The 19,063-nt window shown below is 57.6% G+C and overlaps 1 protein-coding gene across 4 annotated transcripts in view; it reads right to left on the reverse strand.

The window, feature by feature from the left end:
* Positions 1-19,063, reverse strand: part of SIK3 (SIK family kinase 3) — an 82,821-nt gene that overhangs the window by 13,540 nt on the left and 50,218 nt on the right. For 2 of the 4 annotated variants that reach the window (XM_074927662.1, XM_074927661.1), the window contains exons 4-14: positions 15,558-15,719; positions 9,144-9,268; positions 8,293-8,416; positions 7,141-7,259; positions 6,701-6,811; positions 6,400-6,543; positions 5,751-5,828; positions 5,529-5,638; positions 4,543-4,696; positions 3,993-4,148; positions 2,818-2,888 (exon numbers count right to left, since the gene is read on the reverse strand). In XM_074927662.1, the coding sequence (XP_074783763.1) occupies positions 2,818-2,888; positions 3,993-4,148; positions 4,543-4,696; positions 5,529-5,638; positions 5,751-5,828; positions 6,400-6,543; positions 6,701-6,811; positions 7,141-7,259; positions 8,293-8,416; positions 9,144-9,268; positions 15,558-15,719 (1,354 nt within the window). Of the gene's footprint in view, positions 1-2,817; positions 2,889-3,992; positions 4,149-4,542; positions 4,697-5,528; positions 5,639-5,750; positions 5,832-6,399; positions 6,544-6,700; positions 6,812-7,140; positions 7,260-8,292; positions 8,417-9,143; positions 9,269-15,557; positions 15,720-19,063 lie in introns of all 4 variants that reach the window. The other 2 variants (XM_074927660.1, XM_074927659.1) reach the window with 1 other exon arrangement.

Below are 19,063 nucleotides of genomic sequence, written 5' to 3' on the forward strand. Positions count from 1 at the left end.
CGCCATCTAGTCCCTGCTCCACCTTGGGGAGTCGGGAACGGCCCCGCGAGGCGCCGGGCAAGACCAGGGCGGGCAACGGCGCAGCGAGAGGCTCCCGGCTGGGCTGGCCTCTCACCCCGGGGCCGCAGCTGGGCCCAGAGCACCCTCTGCCCTGCAGCTGAGCAGTGCGGGTCCTTCGCAACCCCCGGGACCGGGGCAGCGCCGGCGGCCTCTGCGCCGGCGAGGACGTGGCGACGGGCCAGGCGGCTCTGCCAGCCACCGCCCGGAACGGCCGCTACCGGGGTCGGGGGCCCGAAGAGAGGAGCGGAGAAGTGCCTGCGTGGGCAGCCCGGGCTCGTGGCGAGCGCGGGGGCTCGCACCCTGCCCGCTCGAGGCCAGGCGGGACGAACGCCGCTCCGAACCCGACGGTTCCCGCTCCCGAGCGGCAGCAGCGAGGCGGCTGCGGGAGCTGCGACAAAGGTCGCTTGGCCAGTGACCCCAGGGACCCTAACGGGGGAGTCTCACCTTCGCTCTCACCCCCTCCTCGGGCTCCCTGCAACCTCAGCTGGGGAAGCACAGAAGAGCAGCAAGCACCGAAGCTGTTGCCTTCTCCCAGGCCAGCCTCTCCTGGCCAGCTACCGAAGGCACTTAAGCAGAAGACAGCAAGTTAACAGAATGAAGAGCGCTTAGCGTTGTGGTAACTTGCCAAAGTCTGTGCCATTAGCTGTTTAAGAATCACTTGATGCAGATGGAGAAAGTTTCCCAAAGAGCTTTACAGTTGTGGTTTGCTCAGATCATTTTATTTCAGACCTCGAGGGAACAATCCAATCATGAGCTATAACAGCGTTCCGGGTGGAAGACAGTTCCCCAAAGCTCAAAGGAGATGTGACTGTTCCCTGGAGCGGAGAAGAGACTACGCTCCGTTCTCAAGGTCAGACTGAGAAGGGCAAAAAGCACTCACTGGTGGCTGCACACACTGTTCGGAGAAGCTAAATATTTGCATCTGTCCCCGACACTAATGCTATTTACCCTTCTCTGATGACTACTGACGTGTTGCGACACGAGGGGGTGGAGAGCAAGTGAACACCCCACCTGGATGGGGCTTTTCCTTGGCCACCTGATGGAGGAGGAACGGGTGGTGGGGAAGGGCAAAGGGCAGTACTGTCGAGAGCAGCAAAGTGCCTGCGGGTCCAAGGAGATTTGCCTCTCAGGAGGACCCCAACATTTCAGCACCCTGTGACCTACACAATACCACGTGGGGGTTTCAAAACATTCCCAGCTGAGCTAATGCTTTAACTTAAAGACTCAACTGACACCTCAGCTTTTAGAACAGGAGAGGTGAAAACCTGCCCAGGAAGATGTCTGGGCAACCCCCTGCCAAGAATTAGATTCCTCCGACGGGCGCAGTCAGGGAGCCTGCCTGCCCCCGGAGTGGCGTCAGCGGGTGTCCTCTGCCCTGACCGACACCGTTTAGCAGCCGTCCAGCTGCGCAGGGTCCGTGCTCCCGCCACGGGAAGGGCACCGCAGCCTGACAGGGGCTGAGCGCAGCCTCCGCTGCCCGGAGGAGCAGCCCCTCGTCTGCTCAGCACGCCGATTTCGCCTCACTGCGTTCATCCCGCTGCCGTGCGGCTGGGGCGGGTCACGAGCAGGCACCTGCCCAGCACCGGGGCTCGGCGGACAAACAGCAGCTCGTGGAGCCGGAAAACACTGTGAGGGCGAGCACAAAGATGAGGGTGGTGGAGAACCACGCGGAAAATGTTAAGATGTGCTCCGTGCGAACTCGAAGGTGGGCTGGCAGCGAGCTCTTTCACGTGTACCAGCTCTGACTTTCTTCTAAGCTCAGGTAGGCAAAAGGAGTCTCAGCGCACACTCCGCACAGTCTGCCACTGCACACACCCACCGTTCAAATCCCCCCGTCGCTCTGGGGCGCCCAGAGGAGCAGAGCTGGCAGAGGCTCTGGAGCACGACCTCCACCCACCCCGGGGGTTCTCTGCCTGCAACCAGCCCCCAGCCCGGACCCTCGTCCCCAGCGCAGCCCCCGAGCAAACGCTGCCTTCCTCCAGGCGGTGGCCTCTACAAACCCTGCAAGCCGGAGTCAGAAGAGGGGCACTCTGTAACCACACCCACCGCACGTAGCGCACCAGCTGGTTAGCAGAGGAGAAACTGTGCAAAAGCTTCTACGAAAATGTTAGCAAGGACACGGTTAGTGTTTTCACGGATCGAGACAGTACAAGCATATTCTACCCGCTGCCTAGTACGTGTCTGGAGCAGACAAAGAGACCAGAAGTTTCCAGCCTGCTATCTAACAATCCTTTCCTTACTGGAGCAGACTATTTTAAGGCCTACTGTCTAAAATTAGAAGCTGGAGGGACCCATATTTCCAGCAAGCTCACTTTGTGTAAGGCATCAGAGTTGGATGTTTACTGCATGTCTTGATACAAAAGCTGCACTGACACCCAAGGCCACAGCTGAGATCTTCCTCCCTCCGCCCCTCGGCAGGGAGGGGCACATCGCTGCGCTCTCCTCCGGCAGGTTAGTGAGGATCGCATGCTGGTGCACACTAAGCAAAGGAATTCAGCGTTTCAGAGTTGCTGGAGAACATACTGCTCGATTAGCCAACATTTTGGGGGGGATCCAGCTTTGTGGGCACCGAGGAGTGTCAGAGGAGTCATTGCCCACAGCAATCAGCACCCACAAGAACAAGAGAAAGGTGAAGCCTTCGCTGGAACCAACACTGTCGCCTGCAGTGAGGCTGCTCGTGGTGTAACTGGGCTGTGGAACACCACGGGGTGAGCCCCGTGGAGGAATAAGGGCAAATGTTAACAGACGGGGAGTTACCTCTGCACAGCTTCCTGATCCGGCTCCCCATCGGAGCTCTCCTCGTCCACGGGGGTGACGGCGGGCACAGCCTGCGGAGAGAAAAGCCGCAGGTTCCCGAGGGTGGCCGGCGCGGGCCCCCGGCACAGCAGACACTTCCCAGACGAGCTGTCACAGGACGTACATCAGTTCTGCCACCCCGAGGACCCTCAGCCAAGGAGCCTTTTGACATTCCCTCCCCAGAACTGCCTCTACAAGGCTGCTGCTTCTTTTGGCAGGAAAATTCACTGCTACAGATGCATCAAGGAAGAAAGAATGTGTATCAGCACCCAGGAGGGACATTTTAGTCTTCTCTATTAGAACAGAATCACAGAATCATCTCGGCTGGAAAAGCCCTCGAAGCTCCTCCAGCCCCACCATGACCCTCCCCCTGACCGTTCCCAACTCCCCCAGATCCCTCAGCGCTGGCTCAGCCCGACTCTTCAACCCCTCCAGGGATCCCGGGGACTCCCCCCTGCCCTGGGCAGCCCATTCCAACGCCCAACAGCCCCTTCTGCACAGAAATCCTTCCTCAGAGCCAGCCTGACCCTGCCCTGGGCAGCTTGAGGCCATTCCCTCGGGGCCTGGCGCTGGGGCCTTGGCTCCAGAGACTCATCCCCCCTCTCTGCCCCCTCCTGGCAGGGAGTTGCAGAGGGCCAGGAGGTCTCCCCTCAGCCTCCTCTTCTCCAGACTGAACCCCCCCAGTTCCCTCAGCCGCTCCCCAGCAGACCTGTGCTCCAGACCCTGCCCCAGCTCCGTTGCCCTTCTCTGGCCACGCTCGAGTCATTCAATGGCCTTTTTGGGGTGAGGGGCCCAGAACTGAACCCAGGAATCGAGGGGCGGCCTCCCCAGTGCCGAGCCCAGGGCTCAGATCCCTCCCCTGTCCCTCAGATCAGCAAAGGAGAAGAAAAGCAGCCATTTAAAAAGTTCACAAACGCTTTGTCAGCTCTGGAGAGGAACGCCATCCCAGCGGCCCTCCCACAGGGGACCGAGCGCCGCGCCGCTCTGGAGCGGGGGGACCTTTGGGAGGCGGCGGGCACCCCCCCAGCGGCGCTTCCCGAGCTCCTGCTGCCCCGACCTGGAGGCAGGCACCTCTGCCCGCAGGAGCGGGGATTTCTAAGCAGCCACCAAGGCTCCTCCTCCCTTCTGCCACTTACTGGTGTCATGGTGACGAGCGGAGAGGGACCTCGCGGGCGCTTCAGCAGTTGCTGGGCGTGCAGCTGGATGTTGGCTCCGCCGTCGGAGGCGCGGCGGCCCAGCGGGCCCATGCCGTTCAGCAGCTGCAGCGTGGGGGGCTGCAGCAGGGACTGCTCCTGCCAAGCACAGACAGCGCCGTTACCCCCCCGCAGCGCGGCCTCCTGGCTCCCGGGGCACAACCCCGGCGCTGGCACGAGAGGAGAGGAGAGGAGCTTTCCGGCTTCAGGAGAGGCGAAGGAACATCGCAACGTCCCCGAGCTGACGCGGGGCAGAGGGGCAGCGGCGCTGGGAAAGCGGGGTTTAACTCCCCGTGTCCCCACCCTCTGCAACCCGCAGCCCCAAAGCCAGGCAGCGCAGGTCTGTCTCTCCCCAGCTCATTCATTAATTTCATCCTGCTCTCTCATTTTTAAGGAACCAACTAGAATCGCCCCAAAAGAGACAGCGAGAGGGGAAACCTCGAAGCTTCTGGAGCCCAGGGAAGCGGCAGAGAGCGAGCGCCCGGGGCGGTACCTTGTACTCCAGCTGACCCGTGGGCTGCAGGTTCTGCCGAGGCAGCACGTTGTGCATGAAGTTCACGTTGGGGGTCACCTGCAGGAACGGGGCCTGGGGAGTGACGCGGGGGAAGCCAGGCAGCAGCTTCTGCAGATCTTCCATGACCTCCGTCCTGTGCAATCACATTCGGACAGGTCAGTCAGCAACCACGGAAGAGAACCAACCACCCCCGGGCCCGGCACACACGCTCCTCACAACAAGGCTCCTTACTGCTCGGGAAACGGCCACAGAGAGCAGCCAAGCCACTCCCTGGTTTTCATTTGTCCCTTTTTCCCCTCCGAGCTGAGATTTGCCAGAAGCAGCTCTCTGCATTAGCCTCAACTAATCACAAGTTCACAAAGCCTTCCCCTAGAAGGTGACGGCAGGACAGCCTGGGGGAAAACTGCCCAGCGCCCCCGTGAACACCACCACAGCTCACTGGGAAGAGGAGGGGGAAAGTGCCTCATCCTCAGCCGAAGCACTAACCGGGCTGTACAACGGGACTAGGATGTTTAGAAGAACACTTCTGTGAAAGAGACACCTTAAATTTCTTTCTCCATCTAGCAAAAAGCAAGCTTGGGGGAATAACCTCAAGCCACACACAGCAGGAGTGGGAAAGCAAATGTCTGACAGTGGCTGCGATACCGATCCAGGCGCTTGTCACCACCTGGCTGGGGTGAAGCTGAGACCCAGGACCGATGGCCACGCTGTGAAGTGCCTTTGCCAGCCCAAAACTGGAGACCAATGCCAAAAAGTATCAGCTCTTACACGGCACAGAGCCCAGAAGTCCCCTCACGGCATTAGCCTCCCATCTGCCAGCGTGGCACATGAATAAATCTGCGAGGTGTCAGAAAGCCCAAAGTCACGTGCTGGGAGTAAATCCTCAGGTTCCCCTCAGCCTGTCTCGGGGAGTACAAGTACTAACAGTACTAACAAACAGTACTAACAGTACTAACAGTACTAACCGTGGGTCAGCCACTCCCACCGTGTGTCTTCTCATGGAGAGGTAACGGACCAGCGCTTCAGGCGACGGCTCCTCCCCCTCGTCACTGTCCAGGTTCATCGTTCCGTCGGTCTGGGCAGGCAGAACGTTGGAGATGTTGAAATACCCCGCGAGGGTCCAGCCCAGGGCTCCAGCGAGAGCCCAGGGAAAGAACTGTTAGGGGTCAGCAAGGGGTGCACCTCACCTCCACAATCTGGTTCTCGGGGTTGATGAGCTGGACTTGGGGCACGTTGATGCTCATGGTGTTGCTGGTCTGCTCCGTCTGCTGAGCAGAGAGATCGGTGTCAGGAGACACGGAGCGTCTGACAGCCTCGCCACAACGCTGCTGGATTAACTCCAGCGCCCAGGCCCGAGCCGCTGGGCCCAGGGCGGCTACCCAGGACCAGGGAAGATCTGTTTGCTCTTCATTCCCAAGCGGTTGCCTCACTTCCCTTCCTCCCCGCTGCCAGGCAGGCTCAGCACCCTTCTGCCTCCCCTGTGACCTGGCCTCTCAGAGCAAACCCTCACTGCTCGACGGCAGCGCAAACGGGGGAGGCAGCAGCGTGGCGCTGCCCCGTCTGTGAACTCTGGCTGCCAGCAGCCCCCTCACGCTGCTCCCTCCTCCCCACACCGACCCACAGCTTCGTCCGAAGGGAACGCGCTAAGCTGGCAGCCGACGCACAAACCGCTCCTGACCTCGGGGTTAGGGCACCCCAACCACACACAAAGTTCTCGGGCCACGAACATCTGGACGCTGCTGCTTGGCCGGGGACGCCCACGAGCCGGGCTGAGCTGAGCCGGGCCGGGCCAGGCCACCCTGCCAGGGCTGGACGGACGCTGCGGGCGGGATCTACCTGGATGGCCGCAGAGGTGGGGAAGGTCACGGTCCGGGGCACGCTCGGAGACGCCGCAATGCGCAGATTCTTGTGTCTCTTCAGGCGGTCGCAGAGCAGGCTGTAGATCGCGCTGTAGTGATCGTAAGCGTCGGCTCGTAATGACTGGAAGAGGAAAACGCAGTCGGTTCTTTTTGCCAAGCGACAGGACACGCTCCACGCCGTGCTGAGGCTGCTCGGTTCGCAGAGGTGGCAAGTGAGCACCGTGGCCGCTGGCTCCTGATGGGAACAGGCGGGACGTGGCTCAGCCGCAGCCTCTTACCTGAACCGTGCGCTCCTTGTCCAGCCCCATGTCCGCCATCGCCAGCAGCACGTCCTCGTTCAGCGGCTCCATCTGCCTCTCGGTCTTCAGGTGCTGACATTCGGCGATGAGCTGCGCGAGCAGGGACAGAGCCAAAGGCACGGCGGTGAGCCACAGCGCCCCGGCTCCAGCTGCAGGGTGGCGGGCACTCTGGAGGCTGATGGCACGGCGACACAAAATCGCGTGCCTTAGGCTCTCAGCGCCAAGGGGAGGACACAAAAATACACACAGATGAGGAAAGCAAGACCGGGAGATGCCAAATGCGGAAAGGCAGAGCACCAGCACTCGGAACGAGCCTTCGGCAACGGCCAAAGCAAACCCGGCGGCACTTCGCGGCCGCCGGCAGCCCGGCAGGCGCCGAGCAGGCCCCGCTCACCCAGCGGCTCGCCGGTGCTTCTCACCCTGTCAAACTCCGCGTCGGCCTCCCCAAGCTTCATCCACTTGTGCTTGCAGATCTGCTCCATGGAGAGCCGCTTGCTGGGGTCCAGGACCAGCATGTGGCGGATCAGATGTTCACATTCTGCGAGGGAAGAGGGGGGCTGAGCACCCGCGGGGGGGGTGGGCTCCCGCAGCAGCTTCTCCGCAGGGTTCACCCACCGCAGGAACACGCTTCTCCTGCCCCCGCCCCGTCCCCGACGCGCCGCTTCTCTGCAGACACCGCTGGTGTGCCCGTGCTAGGAGGGAAGGAAGCCACCCGGGCCACCAGGCCCATGTGCTGTTTGCCAGAGCCCCTGTCCCCACCGGCGCAGGCCAGGGGACACGACTGGCTTTGGGGGCTTGAAGGGCAAAGCAGCCGCTGAACTCTCCCCACCCGGCAACAGCTCACTGCGGATGACTTCCCATCGCTGTCACCGGGGCACGCTGAGGCTCTCCCTGGCCTAGGGTGGGACCTAAGCTCGAGTTTTGGCAAGTGTTTTCTGCAGGAGAACCTCTGCCCCCAGCAAGGAGGCAGGCAAGGAAGCTTTCAGCTGGGAAATTCCACAGAGCCCGTGCAAAATCGTTCCTTAAATTGAGAGGAGGCAACCAAGAACCTGCACAGGGCTCGTTCTTACATGAAGTTGGTTTTATCTGAGAATTAATCACACTTGTCAAAACCAAGATTTGTTGCTAAAGCGTTCAGAAGCGTTTTTGCAGAAACCAAACACAGACATTTGTCTCTGAGGGGGCTGTTGCTGGAAATTCACGGGGCAAAATGCTGTAAAAAGCTTCCTTGTCGAAAACAGGTAGGGTGAAAGCCTCCACATTCCCAAATCACCATGCCCCTGTTAGCTTTCACGTTCCCCAAAATGTGGAGAGAGTCTATCTTTGCTAACATTTTGCTGTACTTTGCACAGCGATACACGTAAAAGCTGAGATTTTAAATAAGAGCATTTTAGTTTCTAAACTCCAGATTCTCAACTATTTCAGCTCGCACTACAAACCCCCAGCCAGCGGACAAGCTTCCCAGCATTCCACCTCGCTGGCACAGAACCCAACCGCGATGCTCCCGAGAACCTGGCAGCGGGGCTGCCGGGTCGGGGCTGCCGGCGTGCCGCGGCCCGCGCGCCCCGTACCTGTGGACATGAAAAACGGAATGCGGAACTTCCCGCTGAGCACCCGGGCCCGCAGGTTCTGCAGCGTGCTCCCGTCGAAGGGCAGAGCGCCGCACACCAGCACGTACAGCACCACGCCGAGGCTCTGCGTCCAAAACAAGGGCACGGCACCAACGTTAGCGGGGCGGACCGGGAGACGGCAGCTAACTGCAGTTAACGTGGCTTAAACAGAATCAGATATTAAAAAAGAAGGAAAAGCAAATCCCGTTGGAATGGACCTTGTTGACATCTGAGTCCTGGGCCAGCTTAATTCCTCCTTCAAACCTGAAGCTTAATTGAGGCTTTGGGGCCTCAGGAGCCAGTGGCCGCAGCTTGCCCGGGGCAGCCCCACACCACCACGGCGGGGGCCCTGCCCGCCCCGAGCGCCCCAACAGCCTCAGCCGCCCAGAGGCCGCTGCGACGGCCGTGGGGAGCCCAGCGAGGCCGCCCTCCCCCCGCGCCGAGGAGCCCCTCCCCAGTCTGCGCAAAACCCTCGCAGAGCAAGACTCGGCGTTTCCTCTTCCAGCTCTGCCAGACCAGGCCCTGCCACCGCAAGTCCTCTGCCACCCAACAGCAGTGAGGCGGACCATACTTTGGGGAATTTAATGCAATTAAAACGCATTTCTGGGCAATTCGTAATTTTGGCACCCAGTCTCCCAATGAAGAAAATGTGTGACACAGGAGCCAGAATACAATTTTATACTCATTTCTGTGAAAAATATTTTTTGCCACATCAGGGGTTTTCTCCAAGGCCTGTACTAAATATTCAGGAAGCAAAGCCAAACAGGGCAAAAATTAGATCAAAGTAAGAGAGAAAGTGGTTCATCGCATACCCAAATGTCAACCTTTGGCCCATCGTACTCCTTTCCTTCAAAGAGCTCTGGAGCAGCATAGGGAGGGCTCCCACACCAGGTTTTAAGCAGCTGACCAGGTGTGAAGATGTTACTGAACCCGAAATCTGAAAGAAAAAAGAGAAGAGATTAGAGGAAAATGACCCACCCCAACTGTCCTAAACGAATGGCATTTGAGTAATCCGCCGAGGCCAGTAAAGTCACGTACAACCCCTAACGGAGAGCTGATAGGCAGAGGTCAGAGAATCAAGAGGGCAGAAGAGGGCGAGCAAGGCTGGAACCCCCGGGACAGCGCGTGGCGTCTCTCCGCGCCAAGGCCAAAGACCACCAGGTATCGACGGTGGCCTGCCTCGCTTCTATAACCCCCTGCTTCGGCTCAGCAGAGCACAAAGACCTTCCCCGGGGTCCGCTCCTGCTTTTCACCCATGTGATTTCCGTGCCGGAGTCAATACACCAGCAACCAGATCAACCAGGGCTGCTGCAAGTCAGGCGGGTGGTTTGGCACGAGGACGCCACCTTACAGTCAAGAAATCCACGTAAATCTTGTGTTAGTTCCCAACCTTCAGCTTCTCCAACATCGTTTGACAACATCACTGGGGCCAGGGCAGCTGCCTGCAAGGGCAGAACGTGGAGACAAAGGGGAAAACAAGGGGAAACGGTGATTTTCCAGAAAGCACGACATGAGCTGGAAGCTTTGGTTATGGTGGGCAGCTCTACAGACCAAGTCAAATCATCTACCAACAGCAAACAACAAATCCTGAAAGAGAGACTAAAAGGAAGGTCTTCACCTTACAGGCAGGCAACCATCAGCTTATGCGGGTGCTAATGGCATTCTCTGCTAATTAACCTGCCACCCCCTGGCACACAGCTGGGACTTGCCCTGGAAAGAGTAAAGAAACCGAAGTCTGGATTTGAGAGAAGCGAGCTCTTTCTTACAAGAAGAAAGGATCTTCACTAACAAATTCTCTCTCTTTTGCCTCAGTTGGAGCAAAGCAAACAGAGTCAGAGGGGTGTCCCCACGTCCTGCGGAGGGGGTGTCTGTAGAAGCTCCCCCGGAAGGAGCGGGGCCACCAAGGTCACCTGCTTGCGGCCGTGCCCGCAGGACGGCGGGTGGCACTGACGCGGGCGGACGTGCACGCAGCAGCGAGGACACTTCTCCTGGCATCGGCACCCCCCCAGGTCCTCCTGGTGGCGCTGGAGAGAACGAGGAGAGCCAGCAACAGCCAGTTTGCAAATCCTGACTGACTAAACCAAAAAGCATCATGGCAAAAATACACAGGACAGCTGCGGGGAGTAAAAATCTCTTAGCAAGAGCTCAAGATGAGTTTTGACTCTGGCACTGGTCAGAACTGCAGCGTCCGGGAGGACGCACGGCCGAGCGCCCACCTGCAGTGAAACGCAGGATCTGACCGCAAGGGCGTATTTTAACAGAGGTATGCAAATGCTAAAGGGCATGCGAGATGTAAAAGCATGGGAATTTTTTCCCATTTCTTGACATCAATACACATTAATCCTGAAGATCCATCTTTGCTTTTATCTGCTCGTTTCTCTCCCCAGTCTTTTCTCCACGCTGTGAAAGGTAAGGACTTTGGGGTGTGTTTTTTAGCCATCAAGAAACATCTGTTTTCCTAAATCCTACAAAACGACAGGTTTGCCCTAACACATTCAGTGTTACCCTGCCGAAAGGAGAACGGTTCTCATCCTTTCAACAAAAGCCCCTTGACACCAGCGCCCAGAGCTTCACCCCGAGTTGGGGGAGCGAGTGACCCGCGAGGCCAGCGCCGGCCAACAGCTCCGCGGGAGGCGCAGACAACCCCGCTGGGCGCCGCACGGACAGGGATCCGCGCTCCCGCCCGCCGGCGCCGCTTTCCTGACGGGAGTTTCTGTGACCTAATTTCAGGTGTCTCTGCTCTCCTCCTTCCAACGGCGTCTGCAGAGCTCAGCAGCCCACCTGGCACAGCTCGGCACCGCCGGCGGGGCTCCCGCTGGCTCGGCGCTGGGAGGGGACACCCGCCTCTCCTCCTTCCCGCCCCTTCGCAGGGCCAACGTTCTCGACGTGGAGATGGTTTACGCTCCTGGAGACGACCTAGTGCAGCGTGTTCCTGTGGAAGCACCTGGAGCACAGACAACACTGCTCAAACCCTGCCTCCAACCGGAGCACGGAGATGGTAAGCGTGCTTTAAAAGCATCAAAATAAGGCAGTTAAACACCCTTTGGGTTTTTGCTGCTGGAAATGAAGTCATCTGAACTTCCAAAACACAAGAGCAGGCGGCCTCTGGAGGACTATTGCAGGGAAATAGGACACAGCTGCACAGCGTCTTTCCCACCGCTGCAAGCTCACGGGCTGTTCCGTCCCACATTTAGAGCAGGACGTGTAACAAGTGCCTGGATGAGGGCGACCAGAGCAGGCAGCGAGGATCAACTTCCGTCTCCTAACAACCAAGCACTTGTCCTCAGGTTCAGATGTAAACTCTTTCTGACTGTGCAAGAATATGCTGGTGGTTTAGTACTTCACATACTTTGAGCAAATTATTCTGGTTTAGTTACTTTTGTTGTATATACACGAGGGGGCTTTGCAGCACTTCGGGAACCAACCGTATTTTCAAAGCAGGGAGCATCGCCCCGCGCAGCCCGCCCCAGCTCCAGCCCTGCGTGGGGCAGAGGGGTCCCACGCTGAGCCCCGCTCCACCGCGGCGCGTGCGGCGAGGGCAGAGCCGGGCCGGGCCAGCTGGCAGCCGCCGCTGCCTCTGAACAGACACGCAGCAGCTGCCTCCTGCAACCTTCTCTGCTTCCCAAGAGCTGCAGGAGATTGGCCACCGTGGAAACTTTACCCCTCTTAGTTAGCCGCCGGGTTCACAGCTCCTTCCGACACGGAGGGGAGGTGGGCAGAGAGCGCGGCCCGCTGAGCCCTCCGCGGCGAGCTGGGCGAGGGGGGCTCCTGCCGTCACCCCGCGGCTGCCCCACGTTTCAGGGTGAAAAGCCTCTCCCTGCGAAGAGCTGCCGCCCTGCCCGGCTCCGCGGGGAGCTGCGGGGCTCAGACCGTCCTGCTCCAAGGCGGGAGGGAGCTCCCAGCGCCCACCCGCGCTGCCCGAACGGAGCCCGAGGCCGGGGGACCAGCGGGCGCTGTAAAAGGGGCAGAATATGAAAACCCCAAAGCAACAAACAACACCACAAAGTGCAACTTCAATAAACCTTAAAAACTATGACAAGTCACCCCAATCCAAGGAGACGTATAAATCCAAATCCCCAGGGAGCAGCCAGGTCTCATTCCACCAACGCACGCAGAGGGAAAAGGGCACTTTTAAAGAGCGAGGTAGAAGTCCCCATGATGTGATACAGGGACGATATTTAAAAAGAAACATCTCTGGGCTACAAAGCAGCGGGCCCAGTCCCCCACGTTTCCCCGGAGCAGAGCTCCAGGGAGTTGGCTTCAGTATCTGCACAACAGGGACTTCCACGCCCCGAAGGGGAAAGAGCGAGCAGCCTCTTGCGAGCAGAGCAAGGCATAGATCACATTCCTCTCTGAAACCGTACCCGGGAAGGCCGGGGTATTTAGCAATAATCTCAACTCCTGGCTGAACTCTCGGCCTGGGAGCGTAAGTGAACGCAGTGCCAGAAGCTACTGACTCAGACTCTGAGAAGGTACGCTGGAGAAAAAGCATCCATGGGAAAAATGAGAGCGAGGGCAACGGCGTTTGCGTCCTACTGTTTACGGAAAAACTGCAGAGTTGCAATCAATCAAAAAAAAAAAACAAACCCAAGCCCCCAAATCACACTTGTAGTCACCACTGAGCGAGAACAGCAGCACCAAGGCGCCCCGAGGCCGCCACACTACCCGGCTAAGCGGGAGTTACTTAGCGAAGGCCGAGTTAGGGAGGCGAAGCTGCACACGGAGGTCAGCTGGAACGTGCTAGAAAACCCGCGTCGGGGAGAGTCTGCAAACCTCCACAAGCTGATGGAACTGTGCACGTCACGAAGGGCTGCACACACGGGGGTCACAAGAACCGCGGAGCTGTAGTCCCGGGCTCAGCCCCGCGTGTGCGAGCTGAGCCGCCGGCTCGCCGCTCCCCTCGGGCTACCGGGCAGGCAAAGAGCCACCGGACCCGCCAAGAGGAGCCTTCAGCGACACCCCAGATTTATCTACAGCTTCCATCAGCTGAACATTCAGTGCATCACTGAGGAGGTTTGAGTCAGACACGGTTAACAGGTTTGGCCGTGGAGGTTGAGCTGATCCTCCGGCCTGTGGAACAGGCCTTTGCGCAGCGCTGCAGCGTTTATTCTGGGAGGTCTGGGGTGAAAGAGATCAGTTGCTATCGCTTCTTTTTTTGCTCCTGGAACAATGGAAGAGCTGGTGTCAAGTTGTAAGTGATGAGTTATAGGGACAAAACTTAATACTTGGAAAATCCGATATCATAAATCAGCTTTTCCAGGCTAGTTTTCAAATCACTACATCTTCCTGCCAAGTAAAACACTACCACCACCAGGGTGGGAACTATCTTCTAGAGTCCATTCTGGGAGCAGAGATTTGGAAGGAAAATAGTTTCCAACTCCCTTAGATATAAAAAAAAGTTTCCACAATTTTCAGACATTCACAGAGCTCGTCAGCATGCTCATGGAGACGTTTCTTTAGGAGATCCAGCTGCATCCCAGTTTCTACCTGGGTGAGTTTTTAACTTCTTTTTTACTCACCACGCTCCCCTGCGACACACAGATTAGATTTTACTGCATGAACACAAGATGGCCTCAAATCATCAGTGCATCTGTTTGCGTAAGACAGCAACCAGAAAGTGCCGCTCGGAGGCCTCCCGAAGAGCCTTTCTCGCAGGAGCTCCCTCACCTGCCACCAGCTCCTCCCCGGCCCAGCGCAGCTACTACCAGCGGGCGCTTGCTGCCGCCCTTCTTCAGCCCGGAGGCTCCTACCCAGCGGCGGGAGGCGACTCTGACCAGTAAAACCATTCTGCCCACGCTCTCTGGAGACTCGCATGCGGTCCCGGGAAGTGAAACGCTGGCAGGGCACCTCAGATTCACCTGACCCCGAGGAAACGCCCCGAACCACTTGTACTCCAGCAGCAACCCGGCTCTTCCTCATCCTCTGCTCCCAGAAAAGCCAAGAGCAGGTTGTCATCCTTGAGCCAAGGAGGACGTGGTTCATGCTGCTAAAGGGTCCAGAGGACGTTTCAACAAGTCCTTCACTGTGTCCTGCTCCTTCCCCATTCCCTCCTCACAAAGCAAGGATGAGAGAAGCCCAAGAAATTACTCATCATTTTACTACAAACCAAATGTTAAACTCTAACACATAAGGATGGTACATAAGAGAGCAGTAACATGACAAACAAGACTCCTCTCTCCAAGATGGCAACAAGCTAGAAGGGCTTTCCCCAACTCCCAATATCAAAATTGCTCAGACTGAGAAGTTTTGTCGCCCTAAGCGCTTTTTTTTTTTTTTTTTAAAAAATCAAGCTACAAACCCTTGTAGAAGCCAACAAGCTCTCCAAGGGAGTCTATTAGGAGAAGGGACAACAAAGGGCTTTCCAAACATGCTCTGCTATGTATTAGGCTCTAGAAGAATTAAATGGTAAGTATGAGCTCTTCCAATTCAAAAACCCATGAAAGGAGATGACCAGGACGGTGCTAAATCCTCTTGTTTCAGCCAGTTGCTATAAAATCCCCCAAAGCTAAATAAAGTCAAGTCTAGCCAGCGCCTCACAGAGCTCCCAGGCAAGGCTCAACCTCAGTACAAGAGGAGCACAGAGGTGCAGGCCCAGGATGTGCCCAAGGTGCCCGCTCTTTGGAAGGGCAGGTGTCAGCAAAACCCCACGGCCCGGCAAAACCCTGGGAACAGGCTGCAAGGGCTGTTCCTTGAGTAACTTCAGCTTCTCTCCCTGCCACGAGGGAAACACCCGAAGCACTGGGCTGTTCTCTTGCTGTCGGACGGCGCAGCAAAGTGATTCCAGCAGTGCCATTTCCCCTTCGCTGCTCTACCATAAACGCTGTCAGCCCCATTGTTCCATTCTCTCTCTCTCACCTAGTCTGACCTTCTTCAAAGAACTCCTAAACCGGCAGCAGGGCTCAAAACGAGGTCAATTTTTTCATATTAGTCTCGTCCATGATCGAGCGTCCTGGAACAGTGCAGTGTCTACAGCCGCATATCCGCCTAGGAAGCCAGAACTGCTTCTTTTTCTCCTCCTTTCATTTTGCACTACTTGAAGGGAGATATAAATCTCCTGGCTACAACCTGGCAGTTTCAGCTCTGGGCAGCAGGCCACACAGAAATCCAAAGCTTCCTTTAGCTGCACTGCGCTTCCTTCTTTCTGAATACCTGGAAGCAGCCAATGCCTCCATTTATTAACTTCTGAGAGCAGCTGCCTTCCTCCCACACCGCTCGTCTTAGCTCACCTGCTATTTTGATGTTAAGGTTAGCATCCAGAAGGAGGTTTTCTGCCTTCAGATCTCTGTGGACGATATTACGACAGTGGCAGAAGTTGACAGCAGCCACTATCTGCTTGAACTTTCTCCGGGCTTCCTTCTCCGCCATACGGCCGTGGGCCACCAAGTGATCTGCGAGGGACCAAGCGAAGAACAAAGTGGTTATTCACAGGGGGAGCGCGGCCCCGACAGGGGCTTCTCGCGGGCTGGCGGCCAGCGAGGCCGAGGGTGGAGGCGGGGGGCGCCGCGGGCACCGGCGCGCCCGCCAGGTCCCACCCCCGACGGGGCCAGCGCCGGAGCCGGTGGGGAGGGACTCGAGCCCCCGCGGCCACACCGGCCCTCGCGGGGCTGCCTCCCGCCGGAGGGCTTTACAGCTGTGAACCTTCCTCCGTTTAGTTCCGGCTGATGGCGCTGCCTGGAAAATCACAACTGTTTTGGGAAAAGCGTAAAGGTGTTCAAGCTTTTTCTACGTCAAAATGAAACCCTTCCAGCCCTTTCCTGCAGTCAGATACCAAGCCTCGTGCCCCGTTACCTCAACAGTGAGAGGCGCGGGTTCGTGGCGACATGCCATCCCTCCTTTCCTCTGATTTTTGGCAGGAAACGTGTCTTTGATCTAACAAGCCTCACCAAAGGTACCCCTCGCCGAAACCAGTGAGGTCCCGGCTAGTCAGACGGCAGCTCCTCACGCTCAGCTGTCCGGCTGCACGCCCACCAGCTGCAGGGAGCATCCAACGTGGTCCCTCCCCGGAGGAAACGCCACTGGCGACCAGAGGGGAGCGAGCCCCGCGGCACCCGGCCGCAGCACGCTGGGCATCGGCCCCGGCCCCGCGCTCTCCCTGCTGCTGGGGGGCACGGGGCGCTCGCAAGGCCCCCCCGCCCCCCAGCTCCCCTCCCAGCTCGGGACCGACGCGCAGCTTCAGGGATGTTCCTGCTTCTGCACCGCAGCGAAAGGGAGACACGCCCGCGCTGCGGACACGCGCAGGGGTGTGGACGCTCGGGACCGGCCTCGGGGTACTTGCTACCGTTTTGGTGCAGAAACGTACTTGTGATATTCCACAATGCCTTTCACTACAAAAATGGAGCTCGCCTCTACTACGGAAATCTGAGTAGTCTAAATTATTCTGTTGAAAATCTATACTCTGACTGCTGCCGGCGAGGCTCTCGGTGGAAGCCAGCACCGCACACGCGGACAGGAAAAGCCTCGCCGCGAGATGACAAGGGCAGGCGCGGCGCAGCAACCAACCGCAATCAATCCACTTCAAACCTGAAAGCACCGGGCTCACAGCAGCCACTCGCCACCCCGTCCCGCAAGCGGGGACGGACAGACGGGAGACAGGCGGCAGAAAGGGCAGAGGAAGGAGGAGAAAAAGCATCCCCCTCCCTCAAAGCATCAGCAGAACAGGCAACAAAACTCTGCCAGGAGAAGGGTAAAAGTCAAAGTAAGCGGCAGCTGAATTATGAAATGCAAGTATCACCCCTTCCTCATCTCCCTCTACCCTATCAGCAAATCTAGGTAAAACTGATGTAGCGTGGTAAGAGGTACAGGTAGGAAAAGTAGTTTGCAAGATTATGGAGCCGAGGAAAGTGCTACAAAAAAACAGGAGAAGCCTGAGAAGGGTCCTGGAGAGCCCCGGTCACCACACGCCACATGCGGGGCCAGGAGGGCTCCCCAGTTTCCCCAGTGCAGAGGAAGGGCTTTGGAGGGGTTTGCATGAGCCCTCTCCCCTCTGGCGTGGGCCATGGAGCGGGCTAGCAGGGCCACTGGCAAGCCAAACCCTGGGGTTTGTCTCCTCGCCTGTTTCAAGAGGCCGTTACTTCGTCGCCGGGCCATGGAGTCGGCCTCCAGAGCTCCGGAAAAACAGGCTGAAGTGGTTCATTTCACTCCAGAAAGTCCATTAAACTGGAGGGCTTGAGAGAGATATCTGTTCTTGAAAACAACAAAAATAAATCACTTCTGAAGGTTTCTCATCAGGTGGTTGTATTTTTTCCAGTCACCCATTAATTAAAATACCTGCGACATAATTGACTTGCAGTAAATACTAATTACCGAGATCCATCAAAGCAGTTCTGCTGCCTGCTGGCTGCACAGCAGCCTGCTGCTCCGCGTTCGACTCCTCGCCTTGTGCAACAGAGTCAAGTTGTTTTTCAAAGACCTTGACAATTAAGTTTTATTCATTGGATAAAGTTATTCCGTGAGCAAATCCGAACCGGGGCTGGGGGAGGAAATCCATCGCCAACTCCAACATGACCCTCAATTCACTTGCTAGGAAAAGCAAAATTTACGATCTCAAATAGCCCCATCGTATTTCATTAAGTCATCTGCACGGTCATAAATTATTTACCCTAAGGAGCTGGGAGACTGGCAAGCAGAGGTAAGCAAGGGCCTGCTCCAATTTAAGCATTACCACCCATCAACAGATAGTAGCTCAGGTCCTAAACAAGCCAAGGGCACTGACGCCTCTCCCTCGGCTCCATCGGGGAGCGCAGCCTGCCAACGCAGCGAGTGCTCCTAAAGCGAGGCGCAAGGCTGCTGTCCCCACGCTTCTGAAAAGATTCTCCTGCAGGCAAGAAATCAAATGCAGGTACTGCAGCAGGCGCCTGTCCCAAGGCTCTCCTCAGCTCGTTTTTGCCCAAACCAGGTTGGCCCGTCCCCACGCAGGGAGGGCGGCGGGTGCCCTTGAGGCTCGCCCTCAGCAGCTGCCCCGCCGGGCGTCCGCTCACGCAGAGAACCGCCGCCCCTTCCGTGCCTCAGTCCTGCTTCGGCTGCGGAAAAAATCCTTTTAAGTTAGGCGTGAAATTTCACTTTTCATGAAGAACTGTGAGTGGAGGCCGGTCCCCAAGCTCTGCACGTAGGCACAGCACTCGGAGACCGCTGACATTTCTGCCCAAGCTCCAGAGGAAGGACAGAAACAATGAAGCTACAGAATACTTCACATACCACCAAGGGCAACTGTATGCCAAAATTAACCGTTGCAGGCTTAGTCTGCAGAAACCCCGCGTGCAGCGGAGGTTACAGCCGTGACCTGCACGTCCAGCTGGGAGCCCGCACGCCGGTCTCCAGCGCCCCGAGTCCGGGGGCACAGCCTGGCCGCTGGCTCGCACAGACGTCAGCGTGCTCTCCGGGAGCGGCACAGACAGACGGCGTCGCTCCTTTGGGGGTTCTCCAGAGAGGCAGGAATGCCTGATTTCATTTCACAATCCTTAAAAATGTCCATCGCTGATCTCTGTGCTGGGACAAAGCACATGATGCTGCTCTCGGCATTAAAAAACCAGTAAAATCCTACACTGGAAAAAAAGCATCTTCCAGTTAAGAGACAGGACTGACACCCGAGTTTCCACTTCTTGCCTCTGGACAGACGTCTTGTGCTTTCTCTCTGGGAAGGAAATGCTGCTTCAGCTTCACGTCTCCTCTGTGTGGCAGGTTAAGCCCCAGTCCCAGCGTATTTGGTGACCTTGTGATCTCAGACGCAGCCCGA

The sequence above is a fragment of the Athene noctua genome, chromosome 26, assembly GCF_965140245.1.
Source record: "Athene noctua chromosome 26, bAthNoc1.hap1.1, whole genome shotgun sequence".
NCBI classification, from domain to species: Eukaryota; Metazoa; Chordata; class Aves; order Strigiformes; family Strigidae; genus Athene; species Athene noctua.